Below are 22,146 nucleotides of genomic sequence, written 5' to 3'. Positions count from 1 at the left end.
TCTTGGCCATGAGTTTCTCTCTGTTAGTAATCAAGCTTCCTCCCTGCCCCCAGCTTGAAATAGGAATGAGCAAAAGTCTTGAAGTAAAATATTGACTCTGAGGGTGATGAGGCACTGGAACATGTTGCCCAGAGCAGTTGTAGATGCCCAGTCCCTGGAAGTGCTCAAGGCCAGGCTGGATGGGGTTTGAGCAACCTGGTGTGGTGGGAGGTGTCCCAATTATATGGCTTTAAAGTTCTTTCCAACCTAACCCATTCCATCATTCTATAAGGCTGTGTGAAGCATAACAGAACTCAAATAAAAAGAAAACTGAAGTAGGCTCAGCTTGAAAACCATTGCAAAGGGAATGGAGAACCCATTTGGAAAAGCTATTTGCAAACAGTTCACTTTCTCTCATGTTCAATCCCAGTCAGCAGCCAGGCTGCAGCAAACCAGAGTCTCCACAGCTTCTGTGTTTGCATGGCTGTGCTCAAGAGCAGCTGCCAACATCAATATTGATTGTACCGTCCATTCCAAAATACGCTATATATGCCAGCGTGTTGTGCCAGTTGAATCAGCTAATACTGAATACGGTGCAAGTGCCAGAGTTCAGTAGTAAGATTGTGAGGGAGGATTGCTAGTTTCTACCAAAATTGAGACATTTTCTTCACCAATTCATGTTAGAGGATTATGGAAAGGAAGTTGATTTTTAGGGATTCTTTGTATTTTGGTGAAAAATCTGCGGAAATTTGCATTTTATGAAAATATGCTCTGTTATAGTTTTTCTCTAAAATGTTTTTGTTTGTTTGTTTTTTGTTTTTGGATATGCTGTATTTAACACTTTGTAAAACTTTAGCCTACAGTACATATACAGATCCTCAGTTTTCCACTGGAAATCCTGAAATTCAGTGTTACATGTGGTCATCTTTCAGCCAAGCTTTACTAGCAGGGAAACTGCTACCACACTTGTTTAAGTATGCAAGACGTAAGTGACATAACAGTCTTTCAGAAATAAGGTAAACTTTAAAATAAAGTTACAGACCTTATTGTTTCTGCATAATGAGGTAGCCAGTCATTTTAAAAGTAATCTTAAAAGGTCACCTTTTCCATTTTTGTTCATGAAAAATGTTCCAGCTTTTTCAGTACTCATAGACTTCACAATTATGCTGGTCTATTGTACTGCTTTAGTCGGATTTCCTGCATTGCTCTTTGACAGGAGGAGCTGAATTCTTCAACATCCTTTCTGATATCATTATGTATTTGATTTTTTATATTGTAAATTTATTAAGGTTCTCAAGTCAGGGATTGAGTTTGTCTATGACAGATTGAAAAGAGACACTTCTCTAAAAAGCCATAATGCCCAAGATTTGATATTTGTCTCTATTCCTAGTATGATTAGTTACTTTTTGCTATTGAACAAGTAGCAGGGGTTTTTTTGTTTGTTTTGTTTTGTTTTTTACTTTAACCCTACAGCTTTTCATTGTGTCTCACAATGTATCTCTTTTTGTTGTTGTTGTTTCCCAAGATACACTCCAGTTTTCAAGGCATTTTCTTGGGGTTCAATTTGTGTCTGGTTTTGAGTTCGAGTTGGTTCATATCAGATTGCCTCCATTCTTTTAATGTAGTATAGGCTGAATCTGATTAAAATTGCTCTAATTTTCCATTGTTTGTGATTTGAACGTAACTTCCAATCATCATGGTGGCTGAACACTATTGCTGACCTGATTTAGAAAGAGGTTATGACTATCTGACTTGCTTTTCTATCCTGTCATCTTGGAAAGATAGTGCTACTACTTTTGGTGTGGTGGTTTGTTCAGTTTTTGTTGTTGTTCTTTGAGAATAAAAGTGTGTTGGTTTTTTTTTTTTGACATTACAGACACTTCACGATAAACTAAACAATTATTATTTTTTCTACCTACTATTTATACAAAATCAGGTGATCAAGTGCAACTGGCTTTAGAGTCTTCCACAGAAGTGCACAAACCTACAAACGTGTCTTTATTTCCCCACAGTGTTACATCTTTAAGTATTTCTAGATTTGTGGCATGTTCACCATATTTCACCTTTCTGCTTTCAATATTTTAATTAGGGCTTCAACTCAGTTGTTTACAGTAGTCTGAGACTAAGATGTATATCCAAACATGTTATTTCTATCTCAACTGTCTCTGTGTGTGTGTGTATAAGGGAGGGAAGCAGGGCTGCAATCTGTTCACTGGCATTGAAAGTAAGATAATTTCTTATAGTCATAGTAAAGGAAGGTGGCACCACACTTCAATGAAACTGTTTTGTTAGAACATATGTGTATCTGTGTGAGAAAACAGTGAATTTATTCCTAGAATAGCTCTGTATTTGGTATGAAATTTAATAAAATACATAAAAACTGGGTGTAACATTTGGGAGATGACAGTTTAGGTGTAGACATTTTTTTCCTTTTTGTTTCTTTATACTAAAGCAAAAGATGCATCTCTGAGAAATGGTTTTTGCATCACTTCATGGCAAACCTAGACGCCTCAGAGCCTGATTTTCCGTTGGTAGAAACAGCCACAACTCACATGCTTTCAAGATTTGGTCACCTTACCTGGCTGTCAGAATTTCAGCAAAACTGTTCTACAGGAGCCATTAGCTTCTGCTTGAAGTACAGCTTCTTACTACTGAAGCTTCTACTTTGCAGTACAGCATAGCCTCTGTTTTGTCTGTTCTGGTGTATTTATTTTAAACAATTTCTCTTTTCATGGTTATGGTACATTAGACTTCATCAGAAAACTGTATCTGATGTTTGTTGATTAAGAGTGTTCCAGTGAAAAGAAAACCTGATGCTGTCATTTTGCATGTGTGTGCTGGGAAATGTATGCTTTAATTGTTAGTTCATGTGTTAGTTCATGTGATATCCAGGGTCATGATAGGTTCCAGTCATTTGGTTTGCCATGCCAGATGATACAGCCAAGCCTGTTTTTAAAAAGGAAAAAATAAAAGAACCTCTTTTTTTTTTTTTTCTTTCTTTCTCCTCCAGCACTCCTCTCAGGTAGCAGCCAGCCAGCAATTTGAATGAGTAGAGCTTATGGATGGCTGCAGAAGCTGTCTTCATTCCCACCCTGTATATATCCATCAGCCACTCTGCAGCATTTCACTGCAGCAGCAGGGGAACAGCTAATCAGCCCCAGCCTGGTGGAGAGCTGCAACAGGGAGGAGAGGGCTGGGCTGCTGGAGCAGGAAGGCTCTTTGAAACTCAGGCAGTCACAGGCATATTACATGAGGAGCCTTCCCCAAGCAAACATGCATATTAAAACCCTAGGAGGTTTTAATAATGAAACTAAATGTACTTTGCTACTTTTTGGTGGTTCTTATATATTTTAAGGGCAAAAATCACGTATAGCAAAATTAAGTTCCTATTAAAAAACGTTCAGACTGTACCTAATGTAATTAGACTTTCCTTACATCACAGCCACTGTATGCATAACAATAGTTTATTTTTTCATCTTCAGGTCACTTTGAAGTGCAGAATCAATCATTATCGCAATCCGTTGTGGGAGATACATTGCTCCAATGGCTAAAAAGAGTGCTCTAGTAAATAAACAATGCTAAGAGATTGGTTAGCATACAGTTCATCACACTTCAAAAGGGAAATAACGTTTTAAATGGAATTGTGCATTTGGTGGATTTATATGAATTTGCCCAGGAGATGAGTGGCCTCCAGATTCTGTCTGAAATTGCCTTACTTTGATGAGCTGGCATGAATAATGTCAATATATAAGGCAGGCAGTATGGAGTTGATGCTTGCTTTGGAAGCTTATTTGTGTTGCATGTACCTCCAGCCCTGTTCTTTCCCTCTTCCTTCTCAGGCTTTTTTGCTATGCATTCCAGAAAAGCAAAACATACTCTGCGACAGCCAGGTGAATATATATGGTGATAATAAAAGCAGTATTTTAGCTATCAGTCTTCTGAGCTGGAGACATACCTGCAGTAACTCACTACTCAGAGGTGGCAGCTCTGTACTCCAAAGACCCAAGCAAGCTTTGTCCTTACAAGAGATGTATGGAGAAAGAGGGGTCCTCTCTGGGATCCCAAGAGCCTTGTGTGGTGTTATGGCTTATCAGCATTTCAATTTGATCATCTTAGCTGCTAAAACTTGGAATGGATCATTTTTGTGGGGATAAGCTTCTTCTGAATGATTCAGTTCAAACACTGTGAAAGAAGAGACATTTTAAATAATTGGGGGTGCGTTGAAAAAAGTGACTGCAGCAAGGAAACTGTTCATCCAGGAGAAGGGAGAGTGGTCTGGCCAGCCATCTGTGAAGAATTTGGGGCTGCTTCTTCAGACTGGTAAATCACGGCTTGGCCACCATAGCCATGCATCTTAGTGAATGAGAAATAGTAAAATAAACCCCCAAAGTAGTAATGTAGAAGAATGTGTTTTGCAACCGTCAGCATAGAGACCTGACAGTTTAAATTCAATATGGGAAGTAGTCATGAATTAAAAGCACTTTGAATATTTCTTCCTAGTTAACAGTAAACTTTAATCCACTGAATAAAAATAAATAAATAAATAAATGTTGTTTCCTGGTTAGAATGAACTTAAAGTAGAAAAATAGATTCTGTTGTGTCCAGCACAGGAATACTGGGATTGCCATGAACTGGAATGCCTTTATATTCTGAACTGAGTGGCAGTAAGTTGTTGAGGTATTGCATTGTAGTGACTACAAGACTTTCTGAAAATAAATCCTTTGGCTCAGTTTTCACAGAACTGTTGGGTGATTAAGTATTCAAGTGAATAAACAACAGTCTGGTTTGGATTTGCTTTACAATTTCACGTTTTCTGGTTTTGAAATATAAAATAGAAGACAAACCGTTGCCTAGCTGATGATTACTATAGCTGTAAATAATCAATATTCATCAGAATTTCAAAAATATGTGAAGAATTTGAAATTGCCAGAAAGCTGAAAAATACAAGATTCTGTGACTATCCTCTAAATAACAGGGGGCTTTTGGGGGGGAATTCCCTGAAACTTTTCTTTTATTGACAGATCAGTAACAGAACATTATTTGATGATTTTCTCTACAGCTTTGGCAAATGACAAACCAGTGTTTTTGCCAGTGCTGTTGCTGCAGATGACAAATATATTCAGAAAAGGATCTTTCATGCTTAGCAGGAAGCATTGTAAATTCTCAGCTATATTTTTCAGTTACATGTTTAAGAATAAATTAGGAAAAAAAAAAAAAAGTACACATTTTTCTCTCATTTCACTTTTACATCTGTACAAATCTGCTAATTTCAGTCCAGGTAGTCCAGATTTAAAGAGTTATAGCCAAAAATATAATCAGTCCCAGTGAGTGCAAAGTAAACAAAGAGCAATGGGTAATTAAAGATATCAAGGACATACAGGAGACAGAAATTCTAGTGAGAATCCATCAAATGCGTCAGGACAGACAGTGAAAAATCGTGGTACCTAGACAACAGCCAGAAGTCAAATAGAAAGCAGAATAGGAGTTGTTTTCCTAAAGTATGTTGAAGAAATGCCAGGCTGAAAGATAGGAAGTGAGAATACCTTGGAGATGCCAATGGCAGAAAGCCAAATACCCAGGCTAAGGTCATAAGAAGTGGAAATAATAAAACTGGTTACGTATCCTTAAAATCAAGGTAGAAATGGAAAGAGAAAAGTGACAGAAAAGAATAACTGTAAGCTTTTATTAAAATAAAAATAAAATATTAAAAAAAAAAAATCAGGTGGGTGACTGAAAATCAGTATAAAGCGCAAAGAAATTTAAAGCTTAGTGAGAACAGAGGATGTTTTAGCTTGACTGAATACAAAACCAAGAAGAAAATCTAAGCCAAAGTGAAGAAACATAGGTAATGAGAAATCTTTGAGGGAGCTGCATACTAAAGCTGAAGTAATAGGTACAGAACAAAGGCAACAGCTAACAATCTTCCATAACACTCCTCCTGCTGCTGGAGTTGTCAGCAATCGTAGAGAAATCTTTACAGTGTTTGTAAAATGTAGAACCACTGAACCTTTCAGAGAGAAATAAAAGATCTACAGGTAATTGTGCAGTTCTCTTTAATGTTAGTACAAACCTGCAGGAGAAAAGCTGTAAATTCCAAGAAGCACTCAGAAGATGCTGAAGGTCTTAAAAAACAGAATTATGAAAACTTATGGATAATGACTTTTTGCCTTTGGTGGGGACCTTATTTTGAGATTTTGATGGTTTCTGAGACAGGAATTTTAGATTAAGCATACAGAACCAGATGCAATAAGCTGTAAAACCGTAAGCAGAGGCAGTTTTGAACAGAGGGAAAAGGCTGCAACTGGAAATGTAATTGCATGGATGTGGTAGGCCAGGAATGCCCTCTCCAGGGTCACACCTTATAGTGGCAAAGGATCACACAGAATATTGAACGTGGTTAATGAGATGCCTAGGTATATTGACTTAGTCAAGGTTAAAAATAATAATGAAGACTGATTTTATAACTCTTTGTAGGGATAGGGAAGAGGAGATGTCCTTGAGTGTAACAGCCAAATGAAGCAGTCCTGGATTGTGCAGGATGTTGGTGTGGGGTGTATGCTCCCTCATCCTGCTGAGCAGCTGTGAGTCTCTTGTTTATTCCCTTCAAGCTCTTCCTGGCTGTTGTCATCACCAATGATACTTGGTTTTTGAAAGAATAGTTACAGATGTGTAATGATGGCTTCCAGCAAATCTCAGTATCTACCAGTCCTCAGAGGTGATTGCTAGAGATGTAATCTCTGAGGATGGTCTGCTCTAAGGAAAAGAATGATTAAAAAGCCTGTGTCATGATATGTTGGCAGCTGTTTTGTTTTTTTTTTTTTTTTTTTGAGGTCTCTGCTTGCCTTCCTGCTATTGTTATACATGTACTTCATTTTCTGGATTACTCTCACACTGCATCAGACTTTCCCATCACCTTCTCCTCGGTGAGCTATGTTGCTCAGACCACAGCCCAGCTTACGTGATCTAGATCTCTTAATCATCCAGTGTTTAACCAGGATCTATTTTGGTTGTCACAGGCCTTAAAAGTAGCAGACAGGAAGCACAGAGCATGTCTTCATTGGCATTTTAATTTGCATCGAAGTGCACTGTGGAAACAAGGCTCCCAGCTGTCTGCGGTTACTGCGCTGTTCACACTGCAGAGATCAGGGGATCAGACTGGAGTAGGTTGGGAGGAGAGGATAGATCTCGTGTAGAGCAGATATCGAATCCACAGAACAAATTATTTCAATCTGCAGATCCTCTCAGGCACTGTGCTGCTTGTTGATGTAGGTGGCTGAGGCTGTGCTGCAGGAGGATTAGTAGATGTGTTCTCCCCTTCCCTGACATGCATCTGTATCATGCAAATCACAGCTAGGGAAGGATCTAATCCATCCATCACATACTGTGGTACTTTTCAGCCATCAGATGTTCTTAACCCATGGTAAGGAAACATACATTAGGACAACATTTACATTTTGCTAACCCATTGCAGGATTCTTAACATGAAAACAAGTGTATGCAGCCCCAGTCTGGCTTGAAGGACTCAGTTGCTTTTTAAGCATCCAATGTAAAACCGTGGCAGTGTTAGTGGCTCTGTGTGGCTAACTAATTTTCTGAAGACTAGACAAACAGGGACATTTAGGGAAGTCTTACCAAATGCATATTTTTCCTGTACTCAAGCTAGTATTAAAATTCTCATTTTCATTAGGCTGGATTTTGCTCTCTTGATTTCAAGTTGCAGTTTCCCTAGCAAACACTTCTCAAAATACTTTTGTGAAAATGAGTTTGCCTCTGTTCAAAGATTCTGCCAGCTTGTAATATCTTTGACTGAGCTGACAAATGGCTTGACAGCATTCCTGGAATCTGCCAAAATATAATTTCAGAAACGACAATGCCAAGCAAGGTAATAATCTAAATGAATGTTACTGCAGCTGAGCTTTCACATTCCTGACTTTCTTTAATTCAATTAGAATGAGGCAAGTCCCCAGTTGCTGGAGCTGTTGTTTGTTCCATAGCAATTGTAAATATTTCGGTTTTGTGTTTCCCTTTTAACACATGGTTACAATGCATGTTTCATGGTTAGCTTATAACAAATTTAACACATCTTGATATTGTTTCCTTGGATAATGGGGTGAACAATGAGAATGAATGTAATGCACAACTACTAAGAATTAGCTTCAGTGCAGGAAATCCTATGTTTTAATTAGCTGTTCAAACTTCATTGGATCACATAACAAATGAGCAAAAGCTGCTATTACTCAGTTCCTCAGAAATCTTAAACATAAATGATCAGCAATTTTATGTTCTTTGTGGAGAATAAGTTTGCCTTGTACATTTTTTAGTGTTGCTGGACTTGAAACATACTTTCCAATTTAAGCTTTCTTGAGATCTAAAGGCTGTTTTAGAAGATCTACAAGTAGTCTATAGTTTTAATGTAAAAACGATTTTAATCGCCATACTAAAACCTTTGTCGTAATTTCATGCCATATCGTAATGATGCTAAATTGCCAGTGAATTTAGTATTTTAAATTCCATGGTGTTTGCATTGTCTTAGTGCATATTTTGTGGATATATTTTACGATGCTCTTGTTTGTTAGGATGTTTTAAAACGTTTTCTATAAGTTCCTGAGCACCGTCTGAATCTCACTCAGGGAGCCAACCTTGTGCTTCCCCAACCCCTTCTGGACTTGAGGAAATCACCTTCTCAGGATACCACAGCAGGGATTTCTGCCTTCAGTGGGAGCTGAAAATTTAACAGTGATTGGCAAATGTCCAATTTTTGGCTACATAAAGATGATTCTGAACCTGCGTTGGTCTCCAACAACAAACATTTGTTAAATCTGTTAGGATGAACTCTCCGTGCACATTTGTGCGTATATTGAAACAAATAGAATTGTGACTGTAAATCTCTATTCTTACTTTGGGTAAATACTCATATTTACTAAAGAAATCGGCATTAATATTTTGCAAGTAAAATAACTTTTTTTCAGGAGATTCTCAGAGCATGCTACTTCTTGTGACACATGCATAAAGTCAAGGCTTTGGCTTAGCAGCCTGAAAAATTGTTTATGAAGAGCACTTAATCATAAAATCGTAAGATATCCCAAGTTGGAAGGGACCCAGAAGGATCATCAAGTCCACCTCCTGACTCCACACAGGACTACCCAAAAATCAATGTCTGAAAGTGTTGTCCAAATGCTTCTTGAACTCCAGCAGGCTCAGTGCTGTGACCACTGCCTTGGGGAGCCTGTTCCAGTGCCCAACCACACTCTCAGTGAAAAACCTTTTTCCTAACATCCAATCTGAACCTTAAGGCATATGTTCATTAATTCAGCAGCTGATGACAGAAAGAAACAGTGTTTTTTTTTTCAGTTTCAGAAGCTACAACTGGGTGGATTAGTTGTACAGCATCTGCCTCAAACCTTCTTGTAGTACAGTGCATGGAATCAGAAAAGCGTGTGGTTTAAAAAGTGTATGCTGTTGCATAGAAAACAGAATATTTTTTTAAATAAAAGAATGTTGTAAGACTAAAAAAGATTCATGTTGAAGTTTACTTACTGAAATCTTAATAGAGCTATGAAAGTCATAGAAATATATGTATGTGTGTGTTGGGAGGGGAGGGGGTCATCATTTCAAGTATGTTTCTGGGGATTCACAGCATATTTACTTTTTAATTCTATGTACTGTAGATGCATCTGCTCTCTAAGACATATTTTTTCTAAGTTTACATCTCTAAGGTTTGGAGATTAGTTGCATAGCATGCTTGAACTATTTTCTCAGTTGGAGGAATTAAATAAGTAGTTGTACTAGACCTTGGGTGTAAAATTATAGATGACAGAAATTCAGATGTTCTATTGTGCCTTAAGAAGTCTTTAAGACCTTCCGTGCTCTTTAGATGTTTCTAAATACCGTCTTCTCAAGTACTATTCTTCATCAAAATGCCTATTTGGTTTGCTTTTGATGCACTTCATGTTTTAATCCCTGTGAGAGTGAGCAACTGCAATGTCTAGAGATCAGGAGCATACATCAGTTTAGAGCAGAACAGTTCAAAAATGCCTTTTTGAGATCTGGAAGCTAAAGCAGTTTCTTACCAAAATACTATTGCTTCAAGTAGACAGCGAGTAGCAGTCATTTATGAAAGGTAACATTTTGTCATTGCTAGTTTTCAGATGGGTCAAGAAATCAGTTTCTCAGTATGCAGAATAATCTTACTTCATTGGTGTAATAAATTAATGAGGTACCAGCAGTAAAATGGTACAGTCTTTTGAACCTCCTGTGATTTTTTAGAAAACAGGTAGAGATAACACAAGTGCATCAGTGACAAAACATGAGGGACTTTTCTTGAATCAACCAGCTCCAACTATTACAGAAAACCTCGTCATGTAAGAACTTTCATAAACTGATCAAGGTATTTAAAATAACCTACTGTATGCACAAGTTGTTGCTGAGACACGAGGCAGTGAGGAGCACTTTCTGGAATGAGGACAGGATTTCTGTTTCCAGCAACTGCTACAAGCACTTTGCTGTTTTGTTTCCTTTATGCTTGCTGTCAGTTTTGCATAATGACTTTTGATACTTTTCCCCTTTTTTTTTTTTTAGAATGGATAAAATCCCAGAGACAATTAACAAAATGATATCTCGAACTGGAATGGAAACCACACATTTGTAATGGCTCACAGGGTTTCTGATCTGAAAATGCCAACAACTGTTTCACACAGTCAGCAACTGGCTATTTCATAAACTAGTTGACCATGACTGCTTTTTGTGATTCAGATCTAAGAAATTTAAAACACTGACTAAAACCAGGCCTGCAAACCTGTTCTTTTCAACAGCAGTGTGGACAGTTTGATTTTACCTTATGTAAAGAGTTCCAGAAATCCTTGGAGCTAGATTTTTCTTGAGGCTACGAATGAAATTAAAAACAAATACATATGTTCTTCCAGGGACAGTTCATTGCTCATAATTCAGTGCAATTCAGACATTCTCCTGCCAGTCATTAGTTATGCATTTAAAGAAGCAATTTTAAAGACTTAGGACATAACTAGTTTAACTGTCTCTTTAGATCTCAGAAAATTGTATCACTGAGTATCAAAGTTAGATGAGTTGATTTTATTCAACCACTGTTTGTTCCCTTGTATGTTTTAACCACTGGGATTTGTATATCTGCATGAAATATAATAACAAGTTTATTCATAACTTATTTCATAACTTTGATATCAGGAGAATTATCATTTTGTCTCACGCTGAGATTATTCCTATAATAGAACATTTAAATAAAAAAAATCGCGACTCAAACGATTTCTGCAGACCTTGTAAAATAAAACAATGAATATATCTATTTATGTAATCACTATGCAGATTGTTATTCCCTGTAAAGCAGCGAACGCCACTGTGAAAGAAGTGGAAGCATTAGGATTCCTTTATGTGAATGTTATTCTCCAGATATTAACCCTGAATGTTCAGCTAAAAAAGGCCCAGTGAATCTGTCACAAATTGCTTCTGTAAATGCACTCATGGAGCAGCAAGGATACTGAAAGTGAAGTAACATTGCCAATGGCTTTATAACCTTCAAGCTTAATGTGCTTGGCTTGCAAGCTGCCTGAAAACAATTGCTTTCTAAGTATGTAATTTGAGTCTTTGAATGAGAATTAAGATGCGGAAAGAGTTTAGTAGCTTTCCTTTCAATGTATGTTTTAAATAATACACCTATTGAGCATATGATTTATTAAGCATATCTTTATGTAGAGAACCCGTAGGGGGGCGTTCTCAACCCACCTTCACAGCAATAACCCAAGGTAAAGACACAGTGGTTTTGACGAGTGGAAAACAAACAAACGAGCACGTGAGAAAACACTGGGGCAGGTTCTTTACTTTTATCCATCAGTGGAGATCCACTGACTTCGATTCACACAGTGGGCATTCGTGGTTTTCCCATGTATTTGCTGGACCCTTGTAAGGATGGCTAGATTTGGTGACTTAGCCTGTCTACCCAATTGCTAATTCGTGTGAAATTCACAGATCAGAAATAAAGCTGCTTTAAGGAGTTTCACCTGGAAGGAAGAGAAATATATTTCTGTAGTCTCTGGCTCTGCTTCTTGCTTCCTCTTCAGCTAGGTGTTGCTTTTGTGGAAGTGGGAGCTAACGGCTCAGGGGCTTTCTCTGTGCTCTGTGCCAAAGCTGCTGTGCAATGCAAGCAGTTCTTCACCAGTCAATCTCCGAGGACCTGCACAAAGTGAAGTAAAAATCCCATCAGTATTGACTGTGTTCTGTCTGTATTCTGAAAGGTGTGACCCCATTGACATTTGTTCCACGACAGCTCTGTGTTTTCTAACCAGGTTACATAAATTGCAAGGCAGATAATGCAACCACCAAGGTATGATTTAACAGGGCATCTCTCCAGCTTACGTCTGTGACCTGTATGTTCTGGCCTTCCATGAGAGCTTTCAGCTTTGCTAACCAGTACTGCTTTCTTGGTGGGAGCTCCCAGGTAAGGAGCCCACACCCAGCTGCCCCAGTTTGGACCTCTCGCTGCCTTCGCACCCTGTCGAGTTTCAGTCTTACTCATCCCAGAACTCTGGTGCTGGCCTCTTCCTTCTACTTGTCTGCAGTTTCCCACCTACGCCCTTGCTCCCACACAGCCCTGGTGCTGTGTAGGTGATCCGCAGTGTAGCTCACTCTCTAGCAATGGGAAACCTGACTGAGGTTCAGAAGCTGAATCAACCGTGTTTGTTGTGAGAGACGCTTTGTTGTGAGGAATTACAGTTAAGCAGAGATTTGCATAAACATGCTGCAGGCATCAGGGTATAATCAGAGAGTAACCAAAGAAATCAGAAACCCTCCAGTGTCTGTGACCAAATGTTGGAGAGAATAGGGCCTTACTAATTTATTTAGGGGTCAATACCTATTGAGCTTGCCTGCAGATTGTCACAGGATCTGATTGCCTGAGGAAATTGTTTCAGTTGAGATGGTAAATCATCACTACACGACTTCTTATCCTCAGGCCTCGTTAGAAGTATTCCGGTGCCTGTCTTTCCTCCAGCCCTAATTCCTCCCTCCCTGTGCTGCCTCTGCAAGCAGCCAGAACACAGACCCTTCACAAAGGTCAGGGAAAGGAACTTATGGCTGGAGCAAAATGCCATGAACGGTGCTCTGCAGTGCCTCTGAGATGGTTTCTTATGGCTAAGGCCCTGTGGCTAGGAGTATCTTGTTAAATTGCAAGATAAGGAGCCAGCCAGTGGTCTGTTTTTCAGTCTGGCCTTGGAGCTGCATCTCTGGGAAGTGCAGCACAACCAACCCAACAGGGATCTGCGAGCCCTTACCTTGGGAGACTCCTGAGGTTCTGGCCTTGTAAGAGCTTGACAGCTTGAGGAATAAAACAGTATAGTGGGACATACTAAGGTGTGGAAAGCTTGATGAAAGGAAAGTTGGTAAGAATTATTTAACCTTAGACATGGAAAAGAGGCTTTTTAGCACCAGCTAACAAGTGGAAGAGTTCAAGCAGAAGCAATAATGTATTTCTAAGGTTTATTAAGAGGACCATCAAAGAATAATCAGGCCAAGATAAGGCTTTTTTTTTTTTCTTTTCAGTTTTAGGTATTTCAGCACTAGCTAGAGCAGACAGTGGTGTGATTATTCCAGCCACCCAAATCTATCAGCTGTGTGTGCTGGCACAGTGCTGCGCTAAGGCAGCTATATGGCTTCTGGCTCACAGCTGGCCCTCATTCATCCTGCTTGAAGCACAAGCAGAGTAGATGAGCATCTGTTTGCCCTCCTCGTTGTAGACATGCCCTTTGGCTTCATTCGTATGGATAAACACAGAGTTTTTGTTCAAAAAGAATTATTTTTAGTTCTTACTATATTTGTCCTTTAAAAAAGAAAGAAAGAAGGAAAGAAGCAGCAGAGCAGCTGGAAGATTTCTACATAAAAGGCCCCATGGTTGAGTTCTAAAGAATGAGAATTATTATTCAGGATGACATAGGCTCAGTGGTAACCTATTTTTCAATTATTTTCATTTTTTATAATTTAATTTCTGATTTTATATATTTATTTATGGCAACCCCAATGAAACATTGGGACTGTGACTAAAGAAAGATTGTGCTGAAAGTTCTGTATGCCACTTTCTTAATATTGCCTATGGAAACTTCTGGAAATGTCTTCCAGTAAAGCAGGAGTGGCAAATCTTGTTTCCTGATATAGTTTTTTCTTATACAAAAAGGGGGCAAAAATAGTTATATAAAAATAAGAAAAATGTAATGACCCAGGCTGTACTAAGCAGAAGGAATTCTTTTGCACGTTAGTGGTAGGTCAACAAAAAATACATGTGCTGAGAATGGAACATGCGAGATTGCAATACATGGTCTATGACCTTTTCTATACCATCTATATCTAAGGATTTATTTTGATGTGTATTTCATATTCTTATTAATAAATCAATATTAATTTATTTAGTATTATGCATGAGTCCAATGTGAACCCTTTAAACCAACCTTGTTTTTTTTCTAGGCTAAAGCATTGCATTGTATTTTTATAAATGACTTAGCTACAGTATTCTAGACAGGTTCTGACGTCCTCAGACCTTTCATGACACATGGTACTACTTCAGTCTGAAATGATTTCTTTCAATTTCACCAAAGTAAACCCTGACACTCCTGGCCTTTCTGGGAAATTTATCATGAAACTTTACAAAGATTTTCCCTAACAAGTCAAAATGAAATATCCAGAGCACAAGCCACTACTAATTCACTAAGTAAAAGCATCCTTCCTGGATGCATATTCACTGGTTCCCAGGAGAGAGACAAAAAAAGAGCTCAGAGGCAGTTGGAGATGTCTTAATGTGCTTAGGACCTTGAAGCCAGTGCCTGAAACTGATGCGGACTCTGGGCACTAGCTACCATTGGGAAATCTGTATGCACTGACGTACTCGGTGGGTAAAATATTTTCTCTTCCTCTTAAATAAATAAATAAATAATATGTAATTTGCTGACACAAGCTATTTGCTTAAAACTGGCCCTAGGCCTTGGGGAGATGTTTATGACACTGGCTAGATTGACTTCAGCAAGCAGCAGCTGGTGCTTTCACACTGCTCGATGTTGGAATGATCTCCTGTACTGCAAGGTAGAGAGGCAGAAAATGCAGCTGCATCTTTCTGGAGCTAATTTTAAAAAAGCAATGAGCTGGTAATTACCACTTTTCCCAGCTGGTCTTTATGAGGGTAAAAGGTTTAATCATAGATGGAGGGTGGAAGAGGAAAATACTAAGCAGGCTGCAAACCGGTGTTAATGAACGTCCCTCCTGGAGATGTTTAGAAATTTATGCTCTTGTTGGCTGGGAGGAGCTGGGAACAAAGATTACATCCAAAAGGTTATCTGGTAGTCCTTGGGGTTATGCCCTTTGTATATCGGTTTTCTCAGGCAGTGGGGGTTTCATGGCGGCTGTGGACGCTGCCACCAAGTCCCTGCAATCTGCCCAAACCTTGGGGGAGGAAACTGAAGTGAGCTGGCTCTGGGAGATGCCGATGAGACGGGTTCTGGGGAGGTTTTTCAGTTATCATCTCTTTTCTGCTTGATTCCTACAAATAACTTATAAGTTCAATTAAAGCAGTAAAATATAAATATTTATGCACGCATTTAGCTAGTGTTCACTTCTATTTATAAACAAGAGCATATTGCAAGGGGTTCTTTTAGGCAAGTGAATAAATTACGTATGGAGTGCCTGTGTTAAATTAACCACGCTTTATTAACTCTTCCAAAAGTATTAGGTAATAACTGAATTGACAATTAAGTAGCTTTTGTGGGATTTATACTTAAAATACTTAATCTTCAGGAGAACCAGAAGCTGTTTACTTTTTTTTTTCTTTTTGGTGGTGGGGGTAGGGGATAGGTGATTGTCTATAAACATATTCATGTTTTTACATTAATTTCAGATGTGTTGGGTTTGTTTTGTTTTTTACTACTGTTATTGGAGTGAAATGGAGGGTAATAGGAAGCAAGTCATTACTCTACTGGTCTTGGGGTCAACTGTTATTTGTTAACTTTTCTGCTATGAGTGATAGGACACTATCACATGTTGTATCCGCTTCAAGCTTTGGTTTTTACAAATCAGAACCCAGTCTATGAGGTTTTTGATATTTTTTTTTTAACCAATTTTTACATTTCACCTAGGTAGATGATGTGTGCATAAACTTCTGATGACATCTGTGGGATATTGTATAAAGCAGTGAGGCCTGAGGCCAAGAAAGCTTTTGTGAGCTTTTAAACTAGGACTTTTTAATATGCCCTTTGCATGCTTAGTTTAACATATGATTATTCTCTTGATTGATTTTGTTGATGGCATATTAATCTAAGTTGGTTGGATTTGACGCCTATGCATTGGATGATAAAATAATATTTTCCTCTGTTTAGGAAACCATTTATCATGTCTGGTGCAATTAAATGGTTTTAAATCACTTCAGAATTTATTTTATCTCATCTCCGGATTGCGCAAATCAAAACAGTGAAAATGTAATAAAGAAGTGAGGTCTAAGTCTATCAATGTATATTTTTCTACACATTTTTCATTTGCTACGATAACTTATTTCTCAGTTAAATTTTCTGAGGGTCACTGCTTGATGTAAGAGTCCATAGCGCTAGTTGATTATTAGATTCAGAGCTGAAAAGACGGTTTCTGTCGCAAGCCTTGCAATTGAAATCAGGTGAGGAGATGCCAAAAGTTGGCCAACAGCCTGTGAGCTATTCACCTTGTGAGTGACCATCTTGGGTTACCTGCCTCTCCGTCTCGGGTTGATGTCTGCCCTAGCAGCCAGTAGACTTTTACAAGGCTTCTTGCCGAAGGCCTCATCCAGCACCCAGTGGGAACAGAAGGCAGGGCTATGCCAAATTTCTTTTCCTGTCAGTGGAAGCTGAGCATTATCTGTCAGATGAGACTGGGGCTGTCAGGGACCTGGAGTAGAGCTTTGGTACTCTTCAGTACATTTGTGCTGTGTGGGAGGGATGGGCAACTTCTAGAGTTTAGGGTTCACGTGTATTCCTGGGTGTGTAAAGAGGTCATGCCAACATGTCACTTTTGTACGGTGCTAGGTTGAGCTAAGGCAGTCAGATCCAGGCTTGGTTTGCAGTATCAATTCTCCTTTTTTCATGCATGAATTTAGGTGTGCCGAGTCCCCCGAGTTAATTAAAGGATTGATCTAGTCATATACAGTCACTGAGCCATAGGCAAAACCCTTGAAGTGTGAACTCTATGCAAGGAGAAAGATACTTTCAAATATTTGTTCGTAAAAATATTTTTCAGTTGCTGTTTCTGGTACTGAAATGGATCCATTGCCTCCCCTCCCAAATCCATCAAACAAATAGTCTTTAAAGTCACTTAGGGAAAAAAGACATTTTTAATTCTCTCGCATATCAGGTATGTAACAGATAAATATGTGCAAAAATACTTTCTGGTGCTTTTGTCAGCCAAAAGGAAATGAAAGTGTCTTTTTTGGTACTTTTTGAGAGGCAAACGTACTAATAGCATGGCATTTGGCTAATAGCACAGCAGCTGGAAACTGAGCCATGACAGCCAAGGTGCAAAGGTCAGAAAAGAAAGAGAAAATAATTTCATTTGAAGGCTAAGGTCATCTGAAATAAGTGATTCCACATTTTAAAGGCTACTGAGGATAAAATCAGTGAATGTCATATCCTTACATTGCTTAATTTCATTCTTTCTTCTTTTCTCATTTGTAATGCTTGCCTATTCAGGAAGTTGAGGTAGGTTTTTTGCTTTTAACTTGTAAATGTCCTTAGAGTGAATTGAAGTATTTACAGCATATCATATTGCATATTATACCTTAATTTCTAATCAACTATTAATGCTGTTATGAATGGTACGTGTATTAATACATGTTAATTATTCATGTGTTAATATTGGTTTATTAACATGTTAATATTAAAATGATAGCATAGGTTACTGCAGGTACAAGATATTTTAAACACATTAATGCCTTTCCGAGGAGAAAATTCAAAAACATCAATTTCTGTGCTGTCATCGTGGTATTTTATTGAATGTGAATGTTAAACCTCTTTAATCAATCTTCTTGTATTTATTTATTTTTTATGTTGAATGGTATACAGGTTTAGGTACTGTATGTTGTGATATCAACATACTTCTTCTGTTGGAGGAAGTTAGAGCGAAGTGAAGTTATCCTTTGGGGGATGTTGGGAGTTTCTCCTCCCAACAAAAGTCATTTCTGGTTAATCTTTGCAGTATCCTAGTGCAAAGACTTGTCCATTTTTCAAGTCAGAACTTTAGGTGGTATTTAAATGAGACATGGTTTTTCTGCTCAGTGGTATCTACAGGATGAATTTCACCTTTACAGTTCTATGTCTATTCAGCTACAGGTTTTTCTGGTATTGATAGTGAAGTAAAACTCTACTGCCATATTTTCTGTTGTCTAGCTGACATAAGTTGCTTTTAATTGCTGTTAGCCAGATTGCTCTAATGTATGTGTAGTCATTATTTACTCCTACAACTAATGAGTTCTGTATGTTGAAAATCTCAAAGATTTTTTCCGTTCCAGTCTTTTAGGTTTGTGGTTTTTTGTTTTCTTTGTTTGTTATGTTTTGTTTTGTTTTTTCTATATATGTTTCTGTGTATTTCCCTGCATTATCATCCTGTAGTTTTAGGCAAATTCTAAAATAGATGTAGCTTCAGTTTTAAAAAGCAATGTAGATGCCTGAATAGAGGAGAAAAGGAGAAGGAATAGGGTCACAGAAGAGATGAGTGTTTTCGTAGTTTTTTTTTTTTTTTTTTTATGAGCAAGGTGCATTTTCTGTAAAATACTCCTTTGACACTGAAATTGAGATAAACCCCCTTTCCAATCCTTATTTCGAAATTGGTTCCATATGCCAACTGCATAAGAAATCTTTCTTGGGATTTGAATTATTTAACAGTTTCTGATGCTGAAAACCCAGCAGCAAAGCAACACCTAGAATGTAAACAGGCAAAAATAATAATAATAATTTGTTACCAGAAAAAAAAATTGCTCAAAAGCCTAATAAATAAATAAATAAACCACCTTATTCTAGAAAGTGATTAATGCTTGGTGAATTTAGCAGTACATTGTAATCCATTACAAAGCAGTGTATCACAATGAAGTTGGTGGGTTTTTTGTATCAACAAAGCTGTGGAATTCAAAGGCAAGTCTGTGATTTTATTTCTGGTGCTGAACCCTGTACTTCTAAAGAGAAAAGTTAGAGATTCTTCTGATGTATCTGAAATAAATTATGAATAATAATCTTTATAGTTACTGTGGAAAGCTATCGCTGTCCACGAAGTCAGGGTAGACACAGCATAGTCAGCATGAATACACTTGGAGAAAGCAAATACATTTGCTTTTTGAAAGGCGTACAGAATTGCAACAGGTACCCTCATTACAGGCAGCATTTGCCCGTCCTTGGCAGCCTCCAGATCAGAGAAGAGCATCCGCAGTTCTCCATGCTATCAGTGTTAGTAGTTTCTGCTTCTCACCCCAGCCATAATAATCCCAAAGGAATGCAGTGCCACAAGGCACATTGTCTGGCGCTCAGTGCAGGCGTAGAGAACCTGCCTTCCTCCAGTCACCTGTGGGGTAATGCTTAGAGTGACTGGATAGCATGGGAGCAGGTGAAATTCAGTTAACTAGAGATAAATGGTAAGCAAAGTCCTATGGAAGAAATAATTTAGGTGTTTTATTCACACTGATGGGTTTTCAGTTACCCTCCTGGCACGAAAAAGAAATGTAAATGTCATTCTAATTGATAAAGACATCTCTTCAGTGGCAGCCCTCAAGAAATGAATATAGAATGTTGGATATATTAAAAAGGAAATAAAGATTAACATGAAGACAAATATAACAGTGTTATAAAAATCTTCCATGATTCCTCACTTCAAATACATTATTCAGTTGTTATTGCTCCCTCTCACAGAGGACAAGTGAGATATACAGAATATGCTGAAGCTGAATCTCTTGAACCCCAGTTCTTCACAGGTTGATGGCACTCTGAAGTAGGGGAAACTTTGCCTACAGGTATATATTTGCTAAATACATAGAATACAAATTCAGGGACATGGAAAGGACTGGAGAAAGCATGGAAAAAGCTTATTTGCAACAATAATCATTTGGCCAAGTACGCTGACAATTCCTACTTCTTGGTTTTACAGCACAATCAGAATTACATAAAACAGAAACATAAAGCTCACTGTGTGATCATACCTTTACATCAGATTTAAGAAGTCCTAAAAAGATAAAATTTAGTAGTAGGAACAAGTGACAAAAACATTCATTGTGAGTTCCCTTGTATGTTATTGTAAATTGTGTAGTGCTTTTAATATTATTAGTGTATATCTGAACATTCACAATGGTGTGATTTGCATGTGTCCAAATGTGTGTATATATATATATTTGGGGATTTACTTTGCTGACCTTTTACAATGCTGTCATCATGTCATATTATCTTTATTACTGAAAGTTGTAGACTGATATGAAATAATACAGAGTTGTCTGGAAATACTTAATGAAGGGTGTTTTGAAAAACAGGTCAGATAGAAGATTTGGGGTACTGAATGCAAGTTTTTTTTTAATCTTTAAATTCTAGCCTGCATTTACTACTCTTTTGAACACAACCTGTTGACAGTTTTGTCTGATTTGGGCTGAATATGTTTAGGATCAAAAGATGAGTTGATTCATTTGTAGTTTAATTACATAAAATTGTACTAAAAAGATTGCTTATATTTTCCCTGAGTTTATTTTTTTTCTTTCCTATTTAGGATGATTATTTCAGAAACTGGAATCCAAACAAGCCTTTCGATCAAGGTAAAGTTAGTAAATACTTTATGGTTGTATTTTTTTTTAATTTCCATATACTTTTTCCCTTTCTTGCTCTGTCTGTCGTATGCGTTAGTGAAGAGCTATATTCGTACTTACATCTCATTCCCAATTTAGTCACAGCTTGAGGTGGTTTATGTATAAGAGTTTGACTCATCTCTGTATTTTTTAGCTGTGTTTTTTAATCTGCATCCATTCCAATTTATATTCAGTGACAATATATGTGCTTAGAAAGGTTCTCTGTAGCCCTGAATCTCAGTCTAACATGCAATTTAAAACAGGTGTCTTCACATACCTTTTCTTTCATTTTAAAAACTTCTTAAGTGAATGCCATAAATGTAATTACTGTATTTCCTAATGCTATGGGGGCAGTTCTTTGAGTCTAGTTGCAAAGTTGTGAATTTCAGAGCTGATTTTCAAAAGAAAAGGGTATTGTGTATATGCTGCTGATTCCAATATAGATTCCATCAGGCATTTTGCACTTCCTTTGTCTTGGCGGTTATTCCAACAGTTCCCAGGCTAGCCACCAAAGGATAGGAGAAAGAAGTAAAAAATGTTTTGTTTTGTCCAGAATAGGGAGCAACTTTGTCAACCAGAGACTTGAATCTTCAAAATTGCTGAACTGTTTAGGAAGGAAATACCCCTTGGTGTCTCTGTGGACACATAGTTGCTTTTGAAATTTTCACTTTAAGTGCCTTTCTATACTTAATTGCCCAGCACGTATGATGTGCATGTAGCTCCCAGGAATTATTACTGGGGACATGTACATATTAGGCTGAAGAGCATCAATTCTCTGCCATTATGGAAATGGAACTTCAATGTCAAAGGAAAGGGGAAGATGATGTTTTGGTCAAGGCGTATATCCACAGAGAGATTTTCAAAGGAATAGAGGGATTTAGGATTACAAATTCTATTGATTTCAAACAAAACATTTGCTGCTCCTTTCAGAGGCCATGTGAACCTCTGTCTTCCCAAGAGGAGGGGAAAAAAAGAAAAGATAAGTCCTGGCAAAAATGTTGCAAAAAATTTTTTTGAACTGACCTACTCTAAAAAGAGAATCTAAAATCACACATGGATACCTTGAAGTGATATAAACATTTGTACATCTGCTAAAGATTCCTGTCTCTTCACAATGTCTCTTTTTCCAGTGGGTAAATTCAAACAGCAGGCTGCATCTCTCCTGGGCTATACAGGAAATCTGAGTATAGCTTCACTAGGCTAACTAGCCTACATGAATACCCTCTCTTTGGAACAGGTCTACAGTATTTTCACATTTAAAATATATTTCTAGATTCTAAAATAACTTTTTAAAATATAGTGAAGCCTTCATATGGAAGCCAGACTGAGGA

General features: G+C 37.8%; 1 protein-coding gene across 1 annotated transcript in view; it reads left to right on the top strand.

Annotated features, from left to right (window-relative positions):
• SPOCK1 (SPARC (osteonectin), cwcv and kazal like domains proteoglycan 1) overlaps positions 1-22,146 on the top strand; it is a 284,692-nt gene that overhangs the window by 72,685 nt on the left and 189,861 nt on the right. Inside the window, exon 3 of the mRNA XM_082771421.1 lies at positions 20,740-20,785. Within this exon, the coding sequence (XP_082627547.1) occupies positions 20,740-20,785 (46 nt within the window). The remainder of the gene's footprint in view (positions 1-20,739; positions 20,786-22,146) is intronic.

This window comes from Aythya marila, assembly GCF_965140915.1.
Source record: "Aythya marila genome assembly, chromosome: 14".
NCBI classification, from domain to species: domain Eukaryota; kingdom Metazoa; phylum Chordata; class Aves; order Anseriformes; family Anatidae; genus Aythya; species Aythya marila.
The sequence above is the reverse complement of the archived record's forward strand: the minus strand, read 5'-3'. Positions and strand labels throughout refer to the sequence as shown.